The sequence below is a fragment of the Opisthocomus hoazin genome, chromosome 3 (assembly GCF_030867145.1).
Source record: "Opisthocomus hoazin isolate bOpiHoa1 chromosome 3, bOpiHoa1.hap1, whole genome shotgun sequence".
Lineage (NCBI taxonomy): Eukaryota > Metazoa > Chordata > Aves > Opisthocomiformes > Opisthocomidae > Opisthocomus > Opisthocomus hoazin.
In genome coordinates this window covers 54805067-54831992 of record NC_134416.1, presented here as the reverse complement: position 1 = coordinate 54831992, position 26926 = coordinate 54805067, and the positions used below count along the sequence as shown (strand labels likewise).

The window sequence follows — 26926 nt, the reverse complement described above, 5'->3', positions numbered from 1 at the left end:
CACAACACGAGCCATTCAATTCTTTGCTCAGCAATTTTAACATTCCACTTTGAACACAGCTGAGCCACATGAAATTCTGTTGTCTAAGGCTCTGCTTGAAAGTAAAGATTTATCTTCTCTGGTTACAGCTCATCAAGTCTTGAGGCTACAACCATCTGCGCTAATCTCCGCACAGTCTGTTCTTATCCATCATCAATAATAAGCCCAAGGAGCATCCATGCTGAAGACACTCTGAACAAACAAGTATAATAAAGAAATAAAAGCTGGCTTGCTGAAATTTTTAGCTTCTGTGTCTATCCTACGTCCTAATTCTTTGAATATAACTGGAGACATTAAATGAGAGAAAACAATTAACTTCGCCGCAAAGGAGCATAATGTTTGAGAGAAAGTTCAGCTCTGTTTTCTGAGTGGCCGTCGTTGGAGTGATTTGCAGATCTGTCTTTGGCAGAGGGACAGCCAGAAGCAACATGGCAAAGGGAAGAACTTGGACGCTGTTTTCTTCTGCCTGCTAAAATTTATTATTATTATTATTTAACATTATTGGGGTGTTCTCCATTAACTGCTGAAGTTTGCTACACAAGCAGACTGGGTCATTCAACTGCTGGGGCAGGCGAGATCCAGGGCAATGCCTGCAGAGTCACATACAACTTTACCTCTAGCTTGATCTCCAGTGACACCGAAATGGGGTTGGTGCTTCTGTCGTTCAGCTTAAATGAAGAAACCCACTGTAAGGGCTGAGCACCGCAGGCAACACGCTGATAATCTTTTTGCTGGCATTGGACCTGCCCCGCAGGGTTGCAGATTTATGGGGATGGAGGGTCTCAATTAAAATTTCTTCTGACTGCTCTAACCTGAATGAACTTCATTTGCCAACTTGTGGAGGTAACTGGCACGGAGGCACGGGGACCCCTGCCCTGAGAAGGCAAAGAACAAACTGATTTCTAGGCATCAGTAAGAAGAGGTGACTCCCTGAGAGAAGTTCTCCATGCCTTGTTTGAAGCCAAAGCTCATCCCTTGGCATCCCAGAAGGTGCGTGCCAGAGAAAGAGCAATAATCCCTTCTGGTTCCAATCTCCAGCCAGGGCTAAAGGGGATGATTAGCCAGGCTGGCTTAGTCTCCACAGCTTTCAAAGGAAGGTCTGAGAAATATTTGCCTTGCGGTGTTTCCCACCCCAGTCAATGAATGCTTTCTGCTTTTGTGACATGACTGCTAATTACAGCAGCATAGTTCTTACAGCAGGCATCTGGAAATCTCCAAAACATTTCTGCTTAACCACCACCTCCTCATGCTTGAACCATAGTCCTCTTAACAGAAACATTAACCCTCTTGTTGATCTATCTAGTGTCAGTGATACTCCCTTCTGTGCTTAGGCACGGCAAATGGTGTTCCCAGCTCTCCACCTTTGCTTTCCACCTTCGCTGCCTGATGCCTTAAGGAGCAGTGTCACTCCAAATTATTCTCAGTCTGAATATCCATTTCCTCCAAACAACATCAATGCCTTCTCCTTGTCAGTTGGGGTTGTGCTGGAGGCTTCGGCCAGTTCGCCCCAGGCAGGCATTGTTCCCACACCGTATCGCAAGGCACTGGATGCTTGCAACTCCAGTATAAACAAACTTGTTGGTGCACCAGCTTTCCTCAGCAGTAAGCAGTACAGAAATCAGAAGTTTAAGCGTAAAGGTGAACCAGACTCCTACAGGAACATGGCCCTTACGTCTGCAGGACTTCAGCAGGAAGAAAAGCTCAAGCACTCTCAGTTTCTGCCATCACGCAGTGTCTCCTGCGGTCACATCTGTGAATGCAGTTACGGGATTTCATCCCTTGCCAGGCAGGGGTGTTGTGACAGGCTCGCACCCATTTTACTGTATTCCTCCATATACAGGCTTCTCCATGCAGGCAACAATCTGGCAATTACACAAGTTCTGAGCTGTATGGTTTTAAATCTTAATGATAGACCATAAGACAGAATATACTAAGCACGCTGTCAGTGTGGTTTTCAAAGAGATTTTGTGTACCGGCAAATCAAGAACTTAAGATGCCAACTGGCTGCCCCCACCTATTCTGGAAGCCAAGACATTTATTAAAAGGTAGAAGAGCACTGTGTGACTGCTTCCCATCCCAGACAGCAAGGAGGAGGTACGCTGCCCACCTTGGTGATCAAGAAGAGATAGCACAACTTTTTTACCAGGATTCTTGCAAAAAATAGTAAATCTTCTAGCAGAAAGCAAGCCTTACATAATGTCATTTTCAAAGCACAGTTAAAAAACGGTTAAGCTTCCTAAATAAGGCAATTAATATGGAAATAGTTATACAACCTTCATGGGCTCCTCTAATTCCTTTTTGGGACTAAACAGACGTATCTGTAATATATCCTAATAAAAAAGCCCCTATGAATAAGCAACACATTTTTCAGAAGCAAATCTCTTCCCATTTTATCGCCTAGTACAAAAGTATTTCAGCCTCATTTTTTTTCAGTCCTGTCCCCAATCTCCTTCCCCTCACCCACACCTCCTTTTCAAACAAAATGATCCTGTCCCCGTGCCTATCATCTGGAATAGGATTAAAGTTTCACACTGAGCCTGTTGCCTGGTGCGCAGTAGCAGATGATCTGTTTGAAAGCTGTTCATTCAGCTTCTGCTCCGGGCAAGACAAATTCGCTGTGGCGTTTTCTTCAACCCATCATCTCCTTTAGCTTACAGGTAAAACAGAGCTGGAGGAAACCTTTCCGCAGCACTCAGTACAGCTCCCAGCAACTAACTTTTCTACAATACTTAATAAAAGCATCCTTTTCAAAACATGCCCTATGTTGACATCACATTTATTCAGATCATCTTGTTTGAGGATGGGAAACAAGAACTTAAATATATATACACACTCATCCACCAACTCGAACATAGGTGTTAAAAAGAGTAGTAGTAAATCAGAACTCTATCCCTTACAGAGTGTTTTAATAGGTCCATTGTTTTAAAAAAATAATAATAAAAAAGCTCTTGCTATTGCTTTTTGCTAAGATCACTTGCTCTGCAGATTCTCAGCTTCAGTATTAAACTGGTACTGAAAGACTGGCATAGATTCTCTTCCAACATGAAGTACAACAGCCACTCAGCAACACGCAACAACAGAATCACTTCAGTGGTAAGCATCAGCTTGATTTAATTAATTCAATAACATTTTCTGCTGGAAGCTATGTCACAGCCGCCAGATGCAGAAGATTATTTTGAAGAAGCGTGTCTGCTGCCTGTGTTTTAGTAACCCACTTGTAGACAACACCCATCAGCTTTACTATTTCAGTCTTCCTTCCATGGCACTTGGCTTTAAGTAGAGGTTCCTCAGCACGAAGGCCAGCCACATGCACGAGTCATGCCTTTGCGGCAGACGATACAAGCCTTACCCTAAACCAATCACTTCAATGAGAAAAAAAAAACACAACAAAAAAAAAAAAAGGACATTTGGAAAATAAAAGTGTAAGCAAGATAAGATCAAAAACGTATGACATGATTCAGAACTATCTCTGTCTGAGTGGTTTGATCAAAACCAGCAGATGAGAAGATGGCGTGGTGGGACAGCCTCCAGGGACCTGCTGTCTCTCAGAAAGACCCGCACACTCTGATTTCTCTCTCTAGTCCCATGTGCCATGGCCCAAGAACTGCAGAGCCTTCAGACAGTAAGTGCCTCAAATGACAGATACCGATACAGCTAGAGGCTGTTCCACCAGCTGAGCTATGGACCCACTGCATTGCGTTCATTGGCGTCACTGCATCATCACAGTGTAAAGGAAACTCCTCCTTCCTCAGAGCTGTGTGCTTGTCACTTTGTATCTTTGACTGGAAAAAAGGTCAATTCAATATAAATAATCCGCCCTTTGCATATTTGTTCTCTGAATTACTGAACGTAACTGTTCGCTGGTCTTGCAAGAGCCATCTTAAGCTTCAACTTCTGAGGTCTCCTGCTTTGAACGTCATTATGACAACCCCAAAGTCTGTTTTTCACCATGCAGCATCCCTCCTTCTGAGGCAGGCCTGAATTAAGGATTAGGCCGCTGCTTCCTCCGGAAAGGACAAGGTTTGCTCTGCCCCATCCCCTCGTCGCCAGCTGTCCCCAGCAGCCAGCATGTGCCTGCCCTCCCCGCTGTGCCGCTCTGCTGCCATGGCCTCCCTGCCTGGGGCTGTCTGCTGCGGGACCAGGAAGCCCACCCGGCGCCTTGCTGGGTCTCTTCTGCCTGGGGTGCCGCTGTTGGGACCGCAGCCCTTCCCACAGCAGGGCTGACCCCCCCGCCGCCTTGCTCCGGCCGTGCTCCAGCAGCCCTCGCCCACAGGCGCTGCCCCAGGGGTGGTTGTCACTGCTGCCATGGCTCATGCGAGGAGGAAGCCAACCCATGGCTTTAGCACCTTGAAGCAACTCTGAATATGCAAAGATGGACTTTGAAGGCCTTGGAGCTGGTCGACAGCTGGTTGAACATGAGTCAGCAGTGTGCCCAGGTGGCCAAGAAGGCCAGCGGCATCCTGGCTTGTATCAGGAATAGTGTGGCCAGCAGGAGTAGGGAGGTGATCGTGCCCCTGTACTCGGCACTGGTGAGGCCGCATCTCGAGTACTGTGTTCAGTTTTGGGCCCCTCACCACAAGAAGGACACTGGGGGGCTGGAGTGTGTCCAGCGAAGGGCAACGAGGCTGGTGAGGGGTCTGGAGGACAAGTCTTATGAGGAGCGGCTGAGGGAGCTGGGGCTCTTTAGTCTGGAGAAGAGGAGGCTGAGGGGGGAACCTTATTGCTCTCTACAACTACCTGAAAGGAGGCTGTAGTCAGGCAGGTGTTGGTCTTTTCTTCCAAGTAACTAGCAATAGGATGAAAGGCAATGGCCTCAAGTTGTGCCAGCGGAGGTTCTTCACTCTTAACCCTTCTTCTTTGATTTGCTTATGTGGCAATCAATTTAAACCCGCAGTATTTTACTTACACCAAGAAGAATCTTAGAAATGCAAGTACATTGTGCGAAGGCACAAAAATGCAAGCAGAAGCAAACAGCTCAGTGTTGTTCAACATGCATGAAGTTAAATAAAAAGGTAGTGGACTCACTGTGCAGGGAGCTATGGATTCAGTAGCTGCAGAGACCGAATTCCCCCCGAGATCCAGACAACCTTCCCACAGCTGCCCCAAGCAGGCCCTTTGCAAATAAAATGCTACAGCAACCCCAACTCTCGATTCGGCCACCGGCTTTCCACCAAGACCACCAGCAAGAAAGCAAATGGGTGTTCTGGGTTTTGGTACACTGCTGTGGAACAGCACAGACAAGAGACAGGAAGAAAAAAAAAACATCCAGATTGCAGACTGCAGCCTACCCTTGAAAGTTATGTAAGAAGAGAGGTACACAGTGAGCTTCTCCTACAGTAAAGGTTCCAGCTACGATTGTCACACCTTGGCTATCACACAGGGACTCTTTGCTGAGGTCTCCCAGGGTCACTAGTCACTGCAAAATCAGCAGGAAGGTGGCACGGCAAGGATCCTGCCATACAGCTGCAACTGGCTGGCAGAGCTGGTTGTCTGGGGGAAGCCAGCATGCCTGAGCCATTGCTCCCAGTGCTGTCTGAATTTACAGACTGGAAGTCCATGAGGGCTGGCTGTGTCTTGTCCAACTGGGCGTGAGCATGGGCTCAACTCCCCAGGCCACGTGGCTTATGTTGATTTCAGGACTAGTGCTCAAGTTCATGCACATGTTTCTTTCATGCTTCTCCCTCTCTCCCCCTTTCTTCCCAAACCTGAGTTTTACCACCTGGCAAGAAAATGGCTCCCTCCAAACTCAAGCCAGAGCGTGACTCAACATGCATGCACAACTTACCAGTATAAACAGACACCTTGCGATTAACTGGGATAACCTTAGGTACAATACAGGCCAGAGTACTTCTCTGAATTCTCTTTTTTAAACTACAGCATTTTTTTCTGAAAACAAACTAATCTTTATCTAGAACTCTCCAGTCACAGAAATTGACTGCAATCTTTTGTAAAATTTACCTTTTTTGTTAAACTATGGTGTTTTATTTGAAGCTCAAATGTAGCTATACTTTAAAACCCACGTGGTGGAATGATAGATTGAAGCAGATATGCCTCCGCTAACTGTGGCCTCCTAAAAGCCATGTGTCTTGTCCAGACTAGTCACCTACTTTCCAACTACAGAGAGATGAGCACTTCCAGAGGGTCCTTCAGTCATAATAAGACAGCAATCTATTCAGGAAGAATCACCTCTCTCTCCGTCCATTGACTATGAAGGAAACTTTTGTCAACTTAGATTAATGGACTACACTTTAGATATCTAATGTCATGTGAGACAAGTCCCTCTCCTCATTGAAGATTTGTTATCAAGCTCCTTTACCGTGTAGACCTTCCTCACAATGTTATCAACTCACCATTTAATATTACTTTCACACAGATTGCCTTCCTAGGCACTAATACATCAAGACTAATTTCTAATAGCCATTAAGCAACCAGAAATTAAATTATTTTAAGAACTCTTGAGATGAATCACCTTACACTCTTTATGACATTCGTTCAAGGTTCATAAACTTTGTTGCCTCTTGCAATAATTTAAGAGACAAACCACTGCTGGGAACAGCATGTATCCCTCCACCCCCTCCAGCTGACAAAAATTTGCAGAGTTCAAGAGAAATCTCGGAGAATGGGAGAGGAAAAAAAGTACACAAAGAGTAATCACTACAGATATTGAGATTTATTGCTGATTTCTCCACTCTGCAAAGCTGTCAAACTGCCACAGTTCCAGAAGAGGATTATCTCCTGAAGCCCCGGGGCCTCGGTCACCGTGCCAGTTCAGACGACGTGACTAGAGACCTGTGTGCAGCAGCTTGCTGCTTACAGAACAGCTGGAGACAAAATCCATCCTTCCCAATCCTGAATTCAGGGCAGGATCTGGGCTCTGACATTGTTTGGTTCAACCTGCTGTCAGCTTCCATCAGAAAAACTGGGGGCATCCAGTGGGGAATGCTGCTTTTCCTGAGTTCAGTTCCCGGTGCAAGAAGCTGCTGCTGAGAAGTTCTCACACAGAGCCAACAGCATGAGACAGTGCAGTTTTTCCTTTACCACATCAATCAGAAATAGTTTGTCTTGTGCTTTGAGGCAAAGGCTCCTAACCATCCTGCCAACTATGCTGCTCTCTCTCTTACCAGCACTATTAATAGCGCAGTCTTTCTTTCTTAATAGAAGAACAATAGGTCTCTTTCCTTGTGTTTGGTTGCACTTCTTCATTCCTGCTGCCGCATTTTACTCATGATAGGGTCTCTAGGCTGCAGGTCAGCTCTTTCGCAGCTGGTGAGATCTGGTTCCTCTTTATGTGCCTGTCCTTTCAGTGTAAACAAGCAAAGCTTCTCCGACTCCACTGATGACAAGGCTGTAAACAAAGTATACCACAAATTTAGCATCAGGCAAGTCCCTCTACTTGATACAATGCCAAACAGCACATCATTAAGAGAAAGGTATTATTTTGTCTAAACACGTTTCAACCTAGAGACAGTAACCCAGGTGATTTATTCATTCATCTTGCTAAGAAGAGGCTGAAACCAGTAATGTCTTACTTAACTGACCTCATCAGAAACTACCCTTCCTACATTTTAGGGCTGGTGGTATTCATGTGAAAATACACAAGACAGAAACCTAGATAGAGAAGGCTGAACCCAGTTACAAGAATAGCTGCACACCCATACACTAGCAAGAACAGGAAAGGAAGGCAGGAGAGTTTGAGCCTGACTGGGTTAACGATTCCCCCTTGCATTTCCTGTTCGTGCTCTGCCCTGAAAACTCGCCACTTGACAAAGTGAGGAGGAGATGTAAAGCCTAGGTTTTGGGGACTGCAGAAATTGGGAAAAAGAACTTTGCTCTGGGAAGATCCCACTGGCATAGCGAGGCCCATAGAAATCCCCATGTTTACTTCTCTTTGTGAGGAACCTGGTGAAGGAACCTGACCAGCTGCAGCAGCACGTGTGCCGCAGCCCAGTGTTCTCACAGTGCAGTGCTGGCACTACCGCTTCTCTCCAAGCCTCAGGCTAGAAGCGGGGCTCCAAATCAGGATGAATGCTTTTACAAACAAAACCATTCACTGACATAAGCTATCAACTCACCCAATCCGTGCAATAGTTAATAATCCCCAAATCTCCTCTGCTACCTATTATAGCTGACAGGAATATGGTAGGATACCAACTTGTCTCCCCTTCTATAACAATGCAAAGCCAAGTGTACTGACCTTTCATCTTAGCCTCATGGCTTAGTTAGCTTATGAAACAGAAAAGCTCCTTAATGAACTTTATAAACAAAACAAATTTCTGTTAAGTTCATTTGTTAGAGGGCAGGGTTTTTTTCCCCAAGGAAAAAAAGCACATGTAAAGCTGATGGCTCTCTGGTCTTTAATAGCATTACATTCACTTAAGTCTTAGCTTTGGTGAGCTGTTTTAAAAATCATATAATTGCCCTTGTTCCTGAGAGGAACAAACATTGTATAACAACAGTACAGTATCTTACAATTACACAGTAAACAGCCCTGGAAAGTAGGTGCTACAGACAGTCTGCAGACAGCTCACTGCGGAGACAGAACACCTTTGGACGGGGAATTCCCAACAAGGAGCAAAGGGCTGCAAGCTTTGCAAAAAGATCTAAAACGTGAATCTGTTTGCCCGTAATCACTAACAACCTCTGAGCACTTTTCTCTGGAGAGGGTTAACCCCCATGTCTTGCCTGGATTTCAGCCCCAGTTATAAACATACCCTCTGCATTAATTCCTTTGGAAGCTAAGGTTGAATAATGTATTCTTTATCCTAAAGAAAAAAAACCTACTGCATATAGAAAGACCTAAAGTCAACATAGCCTTAGAAATTACTTTTTTTTTTCCATTTCTATAGATATGTTGTTTTCTAGAACATTTTTAACAGAGGCTTTAAAAAAAGAAAACTATCTTTGATGTATCATTCTAAAAATTAGACTGGCAATTCTGTACAAAAGATAGCAAACTGTACAGCCCTGATCTGTAAAGATGCCTGCATCTAAATTGTTCTTTAATATTTTATGTCCTACATCAGAAAAGAAGAATCCTTTTCTGAAGGATTTGAAATCTCAGGCATTCACATGCCCACGCAATCCAGATTACTAGGCTAATAGAAACCATCACTATGACTTCCAAGATGAAGCAGAGCAAAAACCATGGCTAAATGCCAACCCTTGATTGATTTACCTTCAGTTTACCATCTGGCAAATCCCCCGGCTTCTGTTTATTGTGGGGTGACAGCTAACTGCATTTGCCCATCACTCAGAAATCACTATATGATATTGTCCATGACAACACTGGAGCAACACTAAAAAACTCGGTGATTAATGATCTCATGAGAGCTTTGCAGCTGCTGTCGTCTAACAAACTATTTCCAGAGCTTTGCTGATAAGCCAAGGCACTGCTGATGCACAAGGAATAACAGAACTCAAATAAATAAATAACTAAATGGTTATCTTTTTGAATTATGACAATCAAAGCATAACAGTGGCCTAAGGGGTAAAGCAAAGGTTCTTTTAAGATGCAGATGTGTTCATATATTACTTTCGGTGCATACAGGGCACGCAGTATGTGTGCAACTATACAGGTCCAGGTGCTCACATTACCAAAGGTACACATGATTTTTTTAGTATACAGGTCAGTGAATACACACGTATTATAAAAGGCCACCTCTAGCATGCACATGATAGACCTGCACAAACACATGCAGAACATGGTGAGGAATGGGAAGTTAACAGTCTAGACTAGGAGTGGTTTAGGTACACTGATTATTAGTTCAGCCTCTTACACACATAGGCCACATAAATGTATTCCAAGAGCTAAACAACATCACACATGACTTACTTTAATATTTGAGATTACATGCCCTAACATACATACGGGGATGTGTATTCACAGACATGTATATGGGGCTAGTTTAAACTGAGATTCTGCTTCCTGTAACTTCTTTATCACACCTGAAAAAAGAATATGCTAATTCCATTCAGTGCAGAGCTGAATCTTTAGGATGGCAATCAAACTGTTAGGGGACAAAAGGAAGCTTAAAGCTTTTCAAAAATAAGCAGATTTTTATTTCCAACAACAAATCTGTCCTCAGAGATACATGCCTAAGCCCCGATCTAGTTGCTATTTGCATTGCAGAAGCATTTAGGAGCATCAGCCATGGGCTGGGATTGCCTTTCACTGGGTGCTATACAAACACAGACCAAAAACATTGTCTCTGACCAAAGGAGTTTGCACCCCAGTACTTTATATTACTGCCTAAAAATCTCAGGTTAGGTGATGTGTAATGTGTGGCCACATGTCACAAAACCCAGATACAGCTTTGGAAAAAGTTTATCATCATTATTTCATTTTTCTACTACTTTCATTTTATGCATTCACAGCACACTTTGGGTTAGGGAAACTTGAATGCACTCTATTGGTTAAAAAGATGCTGTCACCAAACCGTGACTCCTGTGTTTTATTTCCAATTCCACCACTAATTTATAGCATGACTTTGAATGGGTGATTTATTTGCCTACTGCTTCCATTTGTGTAGCTCTAAAACATGCCAAGTGAATTGCGGTGAGACTTAATGTCCGAAATGTCCACGTTCTCCCACAGAGGGGGGAGAAACACTCTTCTATTTGTATTACTGTACTGCATCCATCACTGCACACCTGGTTCCCCTTACATGCAAAATATTACTGGCACTAATAGAACTTGACATTTAAAAAGTATTTCCACATGAAGCACTGTGTGGAAATTCATTTTTACTGTTAACAAAAACCACTCACGTAGGCACTTACCAAGAAATTGTTAGTAGGTTGGCAGTCATGACAAAGAACAACGGTGATAAACTAGCAGTGATAACCTATTAAATTGAAAGGAGAAAAAAATAAAGCACTTTGTGAACTTGTGACATCACAAAACTGAAATACTTTTGATGAAATTAAATTTCTGCATGTCCAGTCACATTTCTTTTCTTTTTTTGTTTCCTTTATTTTCTTAACCATCAGATGCAGCACCTAAAATAGATCTTCAATGGACAGGAGTAACCCAATGCTAAAGAGTGAGACATTGCTAAACACGGAGCTTCCACTCCTTCCTACCCTCTGTCTTGATGCAAGTACAGAGACTACACACAGGCACCTCCTTTCCCCTCTAGAGACTGGGAGGCAGGCCAGAAGGAGCGGAAAAAAGACCTGACAGAGAGGGATACAAAAGCTGCGCAGCCAGCTTGGGGCAGGAACCTGACTGTGGGGTATTGCTGGGAAAGCACATGCAAAACACGCTGCTCGTTAGGCTGGGAAAGCAGTGGAGAAAATAGCATGACGGTCACGCACTGCAGTTCAGTTTTGACTCCTACAGAACCTGGGACTCAGCAGAGGCAGGGCAGGGAACCAGAGCAGAGGGTCCCTTACCACACATCCCAGCTGGCCTGGCCTGGAAACCCACTAGCTTTTATGTGCAGAGAGCAGACTGGGGAAAGCAGTCAGATCCCAGGCTTGTATTTCTGAGGAGAAGAGCTCGAAATGTGTTTGTGGTTTAGAAAAGCCAAAGAAAGGAATAGGGGTAAAGAAAAACAACGCAACTTCAGCAGGTTTACCTCACAAACCTCTCATTACACCAAGGTGTCCTAAGCAGAGAAGCTGAGGGCAGGTAACTTTACATTTTCACAGTACTGATCCTGGGAACAGCTAGATCCCGACATACAATGGTTCGTAACAGATCTCTGCCTCAACAGCTACGGAGCTACCACATCTGCAGCCTGCACGCAGTTTTGGACATTTTGTTGCCAGATGGATAATGTAAAATGGAAAGAGTTCAGAGAACAGTGACAGAGTCATTAGATGGAGGGACTGATTTTCAGTCAACAGTTAGGATAAGCAGTGCCTGTGGGAAAGGAAGACTTGGTAGTGATTTACAAATACTTGGGAAACACAAGCACTGAGGAATGAAAGGAACTGTTTAGGATAATACAAAATTGCCCAAGGAAAAAAGATGAAATTAAGAAACAAAACATTTAAACAATTATCAGCTAAGATTTCCTAATCGTTGTTTGTCTAGTTGACTCCCAGGGGAGACAGCAGAAACTTCATTCTGTAATCTGTAACTTGTTAAAACACTACTACATGTGCAGTAGGGAAGCAAATGCCATTTTAGAGTAGGCTCTGCGCACCCGACCTTGGACTAGCCGTTTGTAGGTCAATACCCACTACACCGGTTGTGGGTGCATCTCAAAAGGCAGGGTCTGAATCTGCCTGGACCACCATCAGTGCAGGATCACCACCAGCAGCGGACGAAGCAGAGGTGGTTGTACGTCACTTCTGCAGCCCTGCTCTAGGAGTTAGCTGGAGAGGGGACAATAATGGAAAGCTGGCAGCGAGACCACGCAGTGGGAGTAAGCCACGGTGCTCAATGGGGACTACACAGCGAGTGCCTCCTCTGGCCCATCTGCGGATGCTCTATGCTTCAGGGAGATTCAGGCATGCAGGAGACAGCTTTTTTCTTCCTAGAGATTGCCACATGTAACACTCTTGACTGTTCTCCGTTCGCCTACCGCAGGGGCACCTTGCAGGGTGAATGAGGCAGGAGATGGACATGATCCAGGAGGGATACCATGAGACTGCGGATCCAGTCCGTTCTTGCATAGCAATTGAATCGCTGGTATCAAAACAAACACAGACATACCTGCTGATACGAACTATTCATTCATCTGACTTGAGTAGCTACACACTGCCTATCATAGCAGTGCGACATCAGGGGCAATGCTGTAAAGCTTGAAGATAACAGAAAAAGTGAGGTCCTACTCCAGTGGAAAATCAAAGATATGTATCAGCACTACCCTACAGCCTTGTATGCGTACATATAAGCAAACATGACTCGACACACCCAAAAGAGCCTGACAGAGGAGAAGGACAAGTAACAGTGTTATTCTTCAAAACTCAAGAAGATTGTACTGTACTTGTCCACACTCAGGCCACACCTTGGCCTGTCTCAGTCATTTGCAGCCAGAGGGAGATGGCACCTACTCTAAAGAGTGGAAGTCTAACCCATGCAGAAGCTGAATCTTTCATGAACTTTGACTAAACACAGCTCCTAGGCTGGATATCCACCAGTTCAAATGCAGCTCTCTAAAATACATCCACATCTTGTTCTAGCAGGCTGGGCACACCTTGCAGCAGCTGCACTGACCTAAAAGAACTATTTCTCATTTACATCAGTGTGAATGACTGCAGAAGTAACTGCACTGAGCTTATCTTAGTCTAATACTAATTTATTCAATATTCATTAGTAAGCATGTAAACAGGAACTAATGAAGGATGGCAGCTGTGGTATCTTTAGACCATTCTTTTCTTTAAGCTGTTCTCCTGAAAGAAACTGAAGTGCTGTGTTTGAGAATTGACACAAGTTCAAGTTGTGTCACCCACTCCCTTGTAGAGTTCTGTTTACTAGAAACTTGAGAAGAGGCCAAGAACAGAGAAACAGGCATTTAAGAACCCTCCGAAAACAGGCCTTATCCAAAACAATACACCATTCTACTGCGATCATCCCAAACCTATGCAAAAATGCAGGCTGTAGCCTTTTGGACTACTGCAGTAGAACACTATTGTATTTTTGAAAAATTATGTAAGAGAGTCTCAGTGCCAAAGAGAAACAAAATGTGGGCTGGAAGAGCACATAAAGTAAGCGTGTGTAAGGAAAAAAAACCTAACATAACAAAAAGAAAACGCATTGCTAAAACGTCCACCTTTGATTGTTTATCTAAAAAAAGAACACATTTAAAAATGAAAAACAAGTTTTCAGGGAAGCTAACCATATAATTGTTCCAGGGGAAGAATCTAAAGTCTAAGGACACAGTTCAGAAGGTAATTTTCCTTCAAGTACATTTCAGCATTTTCTGAAGTGTTTTAAGTGCACATTTAGTTTTAAAAAAACCCCACCTACAGAGATGTTCTGAATGTCCTTTAAAAAAAACAAACCACAACATGCTAAGTGCAGTAATCTCTCTTTCTTTACTTTAAAGGTCACAGTTGTCCTCCTAGGCATTCAGATGCCTTCGGAAAAGAAATGAGCTTCCAAGACAAAAGAAAGCAAGTAAAAGGGCAAACTAAAGTTAATGATTTCTAAATATATTTTGGTGCTGAATCTTTAAAACTTGGAGTGGAAAGGAAAATTTTAGCTATAACCAGCATATGTTGAACAAAATTCCCCATGATTTTGACATACAGTTACTAATTCTACCAAATGATACAGACTGGATGGTTGAACCCCAACAATTTTAGGAACCGGAATAGCTCCATGGACTCTGCCTACTTGCTTAAAGGGACCAGGTAGTACTGCAAAAGCTATTTTTAAAAACATTCATACCGTGAACATTCCTACAAAATTCTGACACAGCTTTCAGTAATTAAGGAAAAAATCCAAGTGTAGCATCATGTAACAAAACATTTCCATGTGAGCTGAAATTGTTCCTGAGAAACTATTTCAAACCCTTCCTTGCTCAATAAAAAAAAGGGAAAAAAGACTGTTTCTTAAAATAAATCACTCTAAATTTATGTGTCACTCCATTGTAACGTGGAAACAAGACCCATTTAAAGGAACACTTTATTAACACCTATTTGCTTTGATCACAACGATTTCTATAGTTCCAATCACTGAATTATTTACGTGTAATTTTATAAATAAACAAAAACCTTGGCATTTCAGAGTGTGTTTGTTACCTCAACCAAAAACAGTTCTAGCTCTTTATAATGTGTATCAGCATTGAAGGCAGTAAGTGTATACTTGTGATGGATACTTACCTGGGATGAGGTCTGTGCATAAGAGGAGAGCGGGCTGATCTCCTCCACTGCTGGAGGACACAACTTGCAGAAATCCATTAGCCTGGCCCAACTTCCTCTAGATGAAACGGTTTCAACGCTAATGCAGATAGCCTGCTTGAGCTAGGACTGCAGGTCCCACCAGGAAGGAGAAGACGGAATAGAGCAGCATCAGCTCAAGCACAGGGAGAATGCTGCAGGACTGCTGGAACAAAGACTGCGTCTGAAGAGTTAGGTAGCGAAAGAGAATAGAAGGGACTTCTTTACGTATCTGCTCTAGTACAGGGAGTGAAGAAGAACCAGGGGAGAAAACAGAGGGCAACCCAGCCCTGTGCCTGGATTGTGCCACTGAGAAGGGTCTTAAACCACCATCCCTTTTACAAGTGTGTACCAGAAGAGGGGCTGGACCCCCCCCGAAAGGGTGGGACAGCAGAGAAGTACAGACTCATTCATCACCTTACAACCTGGTCCCTAAAGAGGGAAACAAAGCTTGTGAGATCCCTGCTCCAGTTTCTGAATAGGAGCAACGTATTTCGAGGAGATTCAGCAATAGGAAAGACCTGCTCATTGTAAACATCGAAACAGAAACAGATGAGGCTGAACTCATGGTACTAATGACCACAGACATCCAAAAGCTCTACGGTTTGTGCATCAGAGAAATCATGGCCATCAGAAGTTGGTGAGACATGAACTATGGTGAAGCTTTAAGGAAGGATCATGAGGAATCAGGAGGAAAAAAGTCTGTATCTCCTCAGTGGTGAAATGCCTGCCTGAAAGGCTGAGCTTTGGGTACAGGTACACCACAGCCTGGCAAGGCAGAGGGATGTGGGGCTCCGGAGGGTTAACCAACAAGAAGTGGGACAGTCAGAGGTTTCAAACTTCTTGGTTAGAAGAGATGCCCAAATTCAGTTCCTCACAAAAAAGCGTGAAAACTTCAGGCATTCCCATCATTCTGGGAACCAAAGGCAGGCCTGGATGCCACATAACATCCCCCACACTGCTTACACAGTCATTTACATTTAACAAGCTGTTCTGAAGGACAACACAGTGCCCTACTTCAGGATCCAAAGAAAACAGGGGATTCAATTCCTCAGGTCCAGAATTTGCTTCTTATTGGGCTGAATGACTGGCAACAAGAATGACGACGGCATCGCTGAAATGGTGGGTAACAGACGAAGATTCATAAAGCAGAAATATACTAATGTGTGGGAGCGCAGCAGGGACAAATCCAGCACACAATATCACCCTTGCATGGGCAACAAGGAGGCACAGGAAAGAATGTATTTGCATGTGTAAATTTGCTTTAGTGGTTCATGAGTGGAGGGAGGCACTATTAACACTAGCTTTAAAGAGTTCCCAAGGAATTTTGATAGACAGACCACTACACAACTCATCAATGGATGCCCTCCTTTCTCCTAATCACATCATGGTCAGACAAGAAAAGATGTTTAGAAGAGAAATCAAAATTTGTTTCATAAAGTTGTTTTAAAAAAATAGAAAAAAATTTAGAATTAGAAATTAATTTAGTTTTATAGATAATGAAATAAAAAATAAAGACTGTTGGAGAATTGCTTGCTGGAGGACCTTACGAACAGGCAAGACCACAGTTGACCCAGCTTCCCTATTAGATCTATTTCTTGACCACATAACATCAGAAAATTCTGGTAAGTCTGAAATGTGGCTTGAAGACAGGAGATGGCAACAGCATCCTAAGGGTTCCTGGTCCTTGCCAAGGCAGAAACTTGGATCCTGGGAGATACAGAAATGTGGGACTCTGCATTCTTTGCTGCCTTGTCTTCTCCACCAACCAGGTGCAGTTATCCCATAGCCTCTACGGTGTCAATTCTCAATCAGCTCAAACCAGCCAGCACTGGCCAGATATATGTGTCATTCTTGACCAAGCTATCGTTCATCGTTTCCATCTCTGACTTTACAATTACTTTAGAGAAAGATTTTCAAGCTGCAAAAGCTGGCTGTACATTTTGAATATCTAGCATTTCTGAGGTGTTCAGGAACATGTTGTTTATATAGCCAAGAACACGGATGAGGACATTTTCAAAATTTAGATTCTGATTTAATCTTCCTATCTGGAATGGAAAGATATGGGGGATTTATTCCAGACATGACCATGATTTGTTAATATTACAACTATACTTGTACATACCATGTAAAAAGTATGTTTCCCCTGATTCACTGTTATACTGCTAGAAAGTTAAATGCCATAGTTCCTGCTGTAAGTGAACACAGAATACTTTACAAAAGTTTTCCTTAGTTTGTGTACACAGAGCCAATCCTTCTAACCTCACTTCCCCAAACTGCCAGAACATCTGTCCTTACAAAAACGCGTATTTTTTCTGAAGACAGTGTTTTGAAATGGCTCATCAAGTTCACTCACTGTTCAAAACAAATCATTCTATTTATCATCATGTCATCTTCTCAAAACATCAGGAAAAAGCTTCTGATGGAGGTAACCTTTGTTTTCATTCTACTAGTGGAATTAAAACAATATCAAGCTTTTTATAGACATAATATTTGTTTTGTCCCTCTTCTGCATGTTTTAACCAGCTGCTAAGATAATCATCCAAAATCACCAGGAAAATGGATCACTGTTAGTGCCACTGAAAACAGCTACATCAAGATAACCCAACACTACCAAAAAGGCAAAAATTACAGCAGACAAACATCAGTAACAATACATACCTTTTTTGTTTCTTGAGGGAAGGCCACTGAAATAATTTTCTAGATTTCAGAGTTACATCTCTTTTGTATAAATATGTCTACTTGAGAACAAGCATATGTACACATGTGCACACTGAATGTTAAGTCAGGTATGGAGATCTAGCAAAAATGAAACAAAAATCATAAGAACAGGAAAAACGGAACAGTTAATCCTTAAATGCCATCTTCTGTATTCATTAATTCACATGAGTTTTCTAAGCTATTAACACCACTGCTCCTTGTCTACATACACTTTTCATCTCAGCTGGAGTACAAGCCATTGTTATCTAGCTCTCCTCCACTTTGCTTCATCCAAAATTAAGGCAACCAAACATGGCCAGATGGGTAACTTCTCTGCACCTCAGCAAGAATACTTGGATTCGGAGAGATCCAGCAGCTACAGAAACAGATGAACAAGACACTGACTGGGACAGCCGAATACACGGCAAAACACCGAGGGTCCTGGATCTCCCCTGTCTAAACTCTGACTAAAGCGGTCCAGTGCATACTGGCAAGCCTTTTTGAAACAACCCTGACTTGAGAGGAGATCTTTGTAGAGCAGGGCTGACTGTGAAGTTTCACAAAATGCAGAAAGTCATCAACAAATGACGAGAGGCACCAATGACTGCCAGTAAGCTCACCGACTGTGCAAGGCTGGTACAGGCACTGGATACCTGCTGCAAGTGGGCAGCAAAAATCCCTGCTGAAGAGGACAAACGTGGTACGTACCCTTCCTCGTAAGAAAGAGGACTAGAACTAAAATCAAGTACAACCAGAGTGCTTGTGAATAAGACAGGGAAAAAAATCAAATACAAAGAAAACACAGAGAAAAAAATGAATATACTATTTTTTCCCCAGGGTCATTTGTCAAAATAAAGCACTACTAACAGCTGCAGATACTGTGCACAGAAGATCTTCCCAGTCCTGCACAGTATATGAATGAATACTGCATGCAGAACCAGACTAAAATCAAACAAGCATTAACTGTTCAATTTCTGGTCAGCTTTGCGGGGGGATCTACCTCAGAAATAAAAATTTCCCTGGAAGCTTTCAAACATGCTGCCTATTGCAATGAGAAGGCTTTCCGTGCAACCTGGATCATCTCTAGAAGCTTGAAGGCTCCTTGTAAACCATCTTTAAAGAGCCAAAGTCAATGTCAGGTTAAAAGAGACACAGCAAATGTAGGCAAAATTCCTCCGACCACCTCTCCTGTAAAGCCTCCTTCCCCTAGATGTGGATTCAGGTGCATTAATCAACACACTGAAAAGACCTGTGAAAGTTTTGAACTTTGTTCTGAGGGTCTGTTGTTACCTGTCAAAAGGCAAGACAAAATACCCTGCTTAACCTAATGGCTTTAGCTGCTAATACAGCCCCCTGAAGGTGCAGCATTAATAAATCTAACCAACAGGGAACGATTTTAAGCAGAGACACAGCTTTTTCCAAGGAAAAGTAATGAAGCTTTAGCCTTGCACCACCAAAATACTGGCTATTCCCAAAGGAAACAGCATTGCCATGATCCTGCCTGGAAAGCTGAGCAGCCCAAACAAGGGAAAGGAACAATCCAAAGTGAAATACACGGGAGAAAGGGGGAAAGCAAAACAGGTTTTGCTTAGTCCTGCTCATTAGTTTAAAGCTAACTTAAGCATGTCTACTGCATTACCCTCACAGCCTGACCAAAGTGCAGACATGCCCTAAGGGTTTTTTTTTTTTCCTAACAGACTTACCTGGAGACTGTCAGTCTATGAGTTCAGTAGATAGTACACTGCTCACAGGTGGACTCTGCTCAGCTCTCTGGAAGGCAGAAAAGCCTTTAACCCTCCCTGACACACACCCTTGATCAAGAGGTGCATGGGCCTGGGCAGCGTTGTTATTTAAATGATAAGTGATGCTGGCACCATGGCAACGGTGGCACCATGGCAACAGTGACAGAGTCAGCAACTTCATGATCCACATAGCTTTGATCCAGCCACACAGAAGTTTTACCAGCTGCTGTAAATTTCTTTCAGATCCTTTATTTCATATTTACCTAAATATAATTTGCCTAAATAGATCTACAGCTTCCCTAAAGCAGATTTTTCTCGAAGGAGGTTTGGTCACTCTCTTCTGTCCTTTCCCAATATTTTATTTCTCCTTATTTTTTTGAGCATTATTAAACAATAATGGTAAATTCCAGGGGTTCTTTAAGAACACAATTAGTTCTGTGCACTGTGACTCAAAAGCAACCAGTGCTTAAACATGCCCTGGCAGTCAAATGCCTAACAATAATGATAAAACTTACTTCTAGTGTAAATGAATCTATTTGGTTTTCATAGCAATTAACATCTGATCCATCTTAAAATCAGGTACATGTTGCATATAAAACACACTAAAATAGAGGGTGAGAGCAGATCAAATGACAAACACAATCAGCAACCTGCCCTCTAAGATGTTATCAGAACAGAAGCAATATAAATGCTCACCTCTTGCAAAATCATCAGATATTTTAAGGTGTTTTTATTACCATACCAATACCCAAACCAATAATCTCCGTATTGCAGAGGAGTATTTCTACATATCAGTTTTTCAACTGCTATAAGAAAGCAGATTTCTTAATTATCCCTAATATGCATTTAGAGGGCAGATAATCCTCTGCATTTCTACGCCTAGATACTTGTATGCAGTTACAGTATTTAGGGAATTAGGTATCCATCCTCTATTTTCTATCACACTTATGAAGATTTTTCTCAGTGCTGTTTTTTGTGCTTTCTTTTCTTTTCCAGGATGTGATGACCAATACAATCAAGACACTGATCCTGCAAGTGCAAGACTGAAGTAGTAGGTAGTTGTATCAGCTTCCTTAAACTCATTCAGCATCCTGTTTTATCAGATTAATACATTGTCAAGGATTATTTTATAATCCTTTCAGATTAATATGCAACGGTAACTATTTTTTAACCCCGAGCAGCATTTGAATGCCAAAAGAACTGCTGAATTGTTGTCTAACTTCATCATTCTTTTATTCCTCATAAGACAAATGTGGCCAAGCTATTGTTCTGGCACTGTACGCATCTTATTAGCAGTTCGGCTGCAGGAGAAAATGAGCCATTAGGGGATACTGAAGCTGTGGTTACTAGGTCATTCTGGAAACCAGCTGTATGCCCAGCCCCATCCTACAATGCAAAAAAGCCCATCTGTCTCTTGCCTCTGAATCACTTCTACAGAACCCTCTGCCTTCACCCCTTTAAGGTACGTGGCATTTGTCTTGCAGCTCTCAGCCATTCAAAGATTTAATGTGTAGTGAATAGACAGCCTTTCTGATTCTTGGCTATACCTTAAACTTTAACTTTACAAGAGCCATCACAGAGAATGACAATAGTTAAGTACAGAAAGTAAAGAAGGATATGTGGGTTACTGAGTGTAAATAATAGAATTTGTGTAAGAAAATTCTCCTCTTATGAGAAACAGGATATCATGATCATATTTACAATGATCAGACATGAACAAGACTTTTCAGAAAGGCCTACATCCATCAATGTATAAACATATATCTATATATGCATTAATATATAAACATGTACTATGTATAGCATAGAAATATATAAACATACATCACTGATGAGATAGGACGGAACTATTACAAGCACATCATAACTCATTTTGCTTTCCTGCAAAAAGCAAAAGATATCCTGAGACTTTTAAAGAAAACCAAAACTGTTTGCCCCCTATAAAATACTAGACTGGGTTGAAAATTATGGTTGCTATTTCTTTTTGAACATGAAGTAGCCGCTCCACCCTACCTTCACTCAAACACAAACACCAGACTTTCTGTCATAATAAAGGGAAAGTGAAAACATGAAGCATTTGCCCTCCGCTACTGGAGGTAATGGCCAAAACATACATTTCCCCTTCCTGTGACTAACGAGATAGCTGGTGAAGTGCCACCAAACTTCAGCCTGTAAAGTGTAGAGTGGTTATAGTACAGAACTCAATTTTAACAGTGCCTCTGTTCATATTTAAATATTTCTCTTAAATGCAGCCACTGAAAATGTAATCCAGATACTGTTATTACTCTCAGTGTTCCAGTTTTGTATTAAGGAGACAAAGGGAAACCCTGGGCAATTCCTGTGCGTTCTCCCCGAAGCACGCTTTGCCGATATGGAAACACTATCAATCATGATTCATACAGGTGCGTGGACATGCACCAGACCTATAGCATCTGTTCAGGTCAGTTCTGCAAATGAGAAGCACAATCCATGCAGCTGAAGCTTTGTCAAGCAAGGACAACAAAAGTTATTTAATGAGGGATATAAGAAGCCTTCTTTAGGCCAAATAACTTTGATCTTCTTTGACTTTGCCAAGAAGTGCTTTGTCCATTTTTACTCTCACAAGATTGACTGTTGATGCACGTATATTTGACCAAAAGCTGAAATACATTTGCATTTCCAGGTTATACCAAACTTTAGACCCAGTGCCTCCTGTTTCTTGTAAATGCTTCATGCATTATGATGCTTAACAGTACTTTGCCTCTGTCATTTCAGCCTGTCAAGGAGTCCCTTTTCCTTACATGCTGCCCCATTACTGCAAAGGCTTGAAACTGCTCCTGCCATTTAGTCTCTCTCCTGAAACCTCTGAGCTCAGAAGTTGACAGGGCAATGTGACTCATCATCTTGTTCTTATTTTATGAATTATTAAATATTTGTGTAATGGAGTAAGCATTGCAGCAGCTACAACAACAGCAGTGAAGTGTTGTACCTGCTAGGATCACGGACACCAGCTGGAGTGGACCAAGGGTTTGTTTAATCAATTATTTGTTGACAGCAGAGAATTCAGGAGAATTTATGGTCCTCCCCTAATGCAGCAAGTCCACAGTTGATGTGCACACCAGAGAAAAGGAGGGATTTGCATCCTGCCCTTAGCCGATAGAAAACTTACATCCCATGGCATGCAGTTTATTAATCTTTCCACTTCTGTCCTTGACAGATTTCCATGTAATATCTGCTTCTGCTGAAATTACTAGCAACCCAGTCACTGAAACCTTTTGAGCAGATCTGGACCTGCAAAAAATACACACCTCTCTCTACTTTCACTCAGTCAATTGTCTCAGCATTATCTTCTGTTTGATGCACTGAATTTTACTGGTCAGTAATATGGTATACTGTGTGAAAGAATTATATTTTCTACCTATCTGATTTTAAAAGTATTGCTTTTCAGTTCTGTGGAGCTGTCAGCTGTTCTAACACTCTGCCACTGTTAAATGCCGCAATAAAATACACTTCATCTTATGTTAAGCTCAGCAAGAGCTAGCCTTTTGGCACTCCAAGTTATTCTTCACCTCATCCAACCCTTATGAGATCACGAAATAGAGATTATCACAAAGAGACAGAGAAGGATGGTAACCCAGATACGACAAACATGCTTTTCGTTGTCACACTTAAGCAGCAAACTTAACAGGCAAACTGACAGTTTGCTATGTATACGTGGCACAAAAGGAGCTGGCTCCTTGGGAAGGACCGAGCTCAGCATCTGCCTATGTCCATCTTCCTCCAAGTGCTAGGTGCCCGTGGGTGGGCCAGTAGGCAGACCAGGCAGGAACTGCTACTATAACTGCCTTGCAGTATCAGGACCTCCAAATAAAGGTGGGAGAGGAGGCAATTCCAAACTTCTCACAGATGGACCACAACCTCCCACAGCAGTGGTTCAGTGGTGGCTCAGCTGGCATCCAGGAGAAAAAAAAAGCTGGGTTCAGCAGGAAGAGCATAAAGCTCCTGGCATTTGGGCTACATGAAGAATAGGAAAAATTACTTGAGCTTCCTGGAGGCAGAATACGTTGGCACTTTATGTGCACCACTTCATAATTCTTACCAAAGTCCAAATTAACCAGGCCGATACTTTCAACCCCTGTCAGGTTGTTCTCTCTCAAAGTGCAAACGAACATAGTTCAAGTAGCCACAACTTCTGAAAGAGAACTTCAACAGTGAGGTGACTAAGGCAAAAAAATGGGGCCAAAGGCAGATATGTCGCAAGCTACATCAACGTGTTTCTGTGCATCACAAGAACTGAACGTCTTTTCAAAAGTCAGCCAGACACTCAGTCCAAAGCCACGTGCTTAGGTGTTTCCCTATACCAGATAATACCTCCACAAAGCAGACCAGAAGACTGACAGCAGAAAATATCCCCTGAGCAACCTGGGAAGCCAAGAGTGAACTTTTCTTTTCCACACAGAAATCAGGCAGGTGAACACCCACCCAGCTGTGCACTCTGAAGCCACCTCCACAACTGGCTCATATGACCCAGACGGGGACTGGCCGGTTGTGCCAAGACTGACCATATCTGGAGGACCTTGCTGTCCAGGGGGGTGCTGGGTAGGATGCTGCACGCATCCTCAGTGACTGCTCTTTCCACGCAAGATTGCGTGAAGGTCTCAGGCTGAACACTGCAGACTGAGGCCATTGTCAGTTAAAGACCTGTGTGTTTTCTGAGTGCATCTTCAAACCTCTTCTTGCCTCGAGTATCATTGCTACAAGAGAACAGATTCTATGCCTGTTGCTTTACTTAAACTTTGAAAGCACAAATGATGCTGAAAGGGTTCAAAGATATTGTCAGAAACAATGAGGATGCCTAGCTTAAAGGGAGTATTTTAGTGAAAAGCAATATAACGCATTTTTCCATTGTTAAAATCTACAGAAACACCTGCAGTGCTTATGTTCCTTGTCAACATCATCAGATGTAAAACATTTTTCTGTCGTGACTAACTCAGAACTCTGTGGAGGATATCACTAGTATCAAAAATAGCATAGGAAATTTCAGGATGCGCAATCATGTATTTTTTAAAAATCTGTTAGCAAAAATAGCAAGTTTCCATCAACCTCTCTCCTGCATGACACTTACAGTTTTGGTATTTCTGTGCATGTATAAAGTCCATTTCCTATTGTATTTCCCATCTCATGACTCCTTTGGGAAAACCTAATTCATAAACAAACAATTCCCAGACCAGATAACTAAGTCTCCCTGCTGACCCCTTTCCGTACAACCCAACAATAATAACAGAGACACAGTCTCTGCATTGCCATTCTCTGGTGTGTTTATGCTGTTTTAGTAATGATGTAATGGAAAGAAATGGACATGCTATTATTATGCTAAGGACTGCAAGGAAGAACTGGTATTCTTTAAGGTTTTATTTTTCCATTCAAAACCAAACATCTTTCCAGGTCTTTCTAACCATTCACTGTTACAAAAAGGTCAAAATATTCCATCAGAAACCTTAAAAAAATGTGATAGTTGAAAAAATGTTTTTTAAAACATTGAGACAGCTAATCCATTCTGAGCAACGCCTTTTATGAGCAATGACACAAGGTCACACACTTAGCCCTGTGGGCCTTAGCAGTCCCTGTGTGTCCCATGCACGGGAGGACAGTGACAAAAATGACTATCGTTGACCATAGTCTTTGGCCCCCCATTCCCTCAGAAAGGGTGGGGACGACTCTGCAAGAAGAACCATTCCCTTCTGCCCCCTTGGGGCAACATATTTTATGGACAGGACATAAGCCATTCAGTCTGCCTCCCCCCCAGCCCTACAGCTGTTTGCTGACCTCTGTTGAAAGTCAAAATTGAATCCTTAAATAGGGGTACAGAGTGGGACTAAGAAATGAATGCACTTCAGATTTTGCCGAGATTGGTCCTGAGTTGGGGAGGAAGAGGAAGAGAAAGACAGGGAGACCCATTTCAGACAGCAGCAGCTCGCTAACACGAGAAGTTTCTGAAGAACGCAACCTAGAGCATGACACCATGTGCCTATCAGAGGGTTCAATGATCAGGCTCAAGATTTGTGAGACAGTCTGGAGACATTTCACCCATGAAGGTTTTTAAGAATCAAAAAGGCAGCTAGCGATCCAGGTCCTGAAAAGAAAAGGGAACTAGCAAGGGAGAGGAATGTGGTTATTTTTGCTCATTTTTGGAAGCCTAGCCTTAGCTAGCTTTGAAGCCTTCTATATGAGTATGTTACATAGGGCACATTCTCCCATATAATTTTGGTATTTACATCAGTACATTAGCAATGGAAACAATTTCCAGAACAGTCCTTATTCTTTTGTTTTCTCTTTGTCACACTGATGATTCACCTCCCAGCCTCAACTCTCAGTATGTAAGTAACTCCAGGAGACCAAATGAAAACATGGGAGACTAAGAATCTATTATGCAGAGGAACCAATGAACCCACACCCTCTGCAATTAAAAATTCTGTTAGACTTGACAAAATTTACTTTTAAATTGTCATTTTCTACTGTCATATATATAGAGATGATTTGTTAAGCGTAGGGGTGTAAAAGTACCTTCCAAAGACTTACTTCAAGCTAGCGGTCCTGCAGTTAGCTTTATGTTCAAGAAAACAGCAATAGCAAATGTACATGATGCACTTCAAATGGATATCATGATGGGTAGAAGGAAACAAACTGATTCTGAGCATCTCTTAGGGCTCAATCTATCAATTAGATTGATTGCTGAGACTGGATGTATTCTACTGAGCACAGCTGAAAATCGTGCTGTGATACTACTACCCCCACGTCACAACACGTAACTTTATGTACTCATTAACGTGACCATGTCATTCCCAAAAGTTGTGTAGCTGCCGTTTTCAATGGATACACAACTGCAGCCCTATATAACACCTCTTACTGTACGTATTTAAATCTTCCGTTACTTGGAGATTCAAAATCTCCAGCAAGTCTCAGCTGTTCCTACGAGACAGCTTCCTTCAATTGCATTAGTGCCCCAGGGAGCCTGTGCCACACGTAGCTTAGTGGTCATGTAGCACACAAAGGAGTTGTTATGGAGACTGATGTCTTCCCAACAATTATATGGTGTAATTAGTGTTGGATGCTACAACGTAACTATCAAGCTGTCTCCATGGAAACCACCTGAAAACCTATACTTTTAAGGTTTCAGAAAATGGTCTTTTTTCTAGACCCTAAAAGCACACCGATTACCTTATCTGCTTGTCAAGCTCAGCTGAGAAACACATTTTCTTTTCCAAGGTATCTGCATAGTTCCCACAGTGACTCAGAAGAATCAAATACATGTGTCAAGAATAAATGTACATATTTCATATAGTGAAGACCAACCACAAATCAATAAAAGATTTTTACCACTTTTCATTATCTTTATGTATATGCGTGCGCACATCCACATGCATAAGAGTACATAAGGTGCGCAGATGGAAGAAGCTCACTTCTACTCTTATGAACCCCTCTCTTGGCATACTTGAAAACTTTAGGGTCATGGAAACTCGCTCTCTCGGATTAGAGACGCACTTCAAACCCTGGTGCCACGGAGAGCACCCACCAGCAGAGCCTGGTCAGGTCCTGCACACCGTTCTCCCTCTCTCCCGGGGCTTCGGCTT

The 26926-nt window shown here is 42.5% G+C and overlaps 1 protein-coding gene across 6 annotated transcripts in view; it reads right to left on the bottom strand.

The window, feature by feature from the left end:
- Positions 1–6690: 6690 nt before the first annotated feature.
- Positions 6691–26926, bottom strand: part of SLC35D4 (solute carrier family 35 member D4) — a 56517-nt gene continuing 36281 nt past the window's right edge. For 5 of the 6 annotated variants that reach the window (XM_075416322.1, XM_075416323.1, XM_075416324.1 and 2 more), the window contains 2 exons: positions 10819–10883; positions 6691–7384 (listed from right to left, as the gene is read on the bottom strand). In XM_075416322.1, coding sequence (XP_075272437.1) covers positions 7324–7384; positions 10819–10883 — 126 coding nt within the window. In that variant the 3' untranslated portion in view covers positions 6691–7323. Of the gene's footprint in view, positions 7385–10818; positions 10884–17535; positions 17674–26926 lie in introns of all 6 variants that reach the window. The other variant, XR_012763449.1, reaches the window with a different exon arrangement.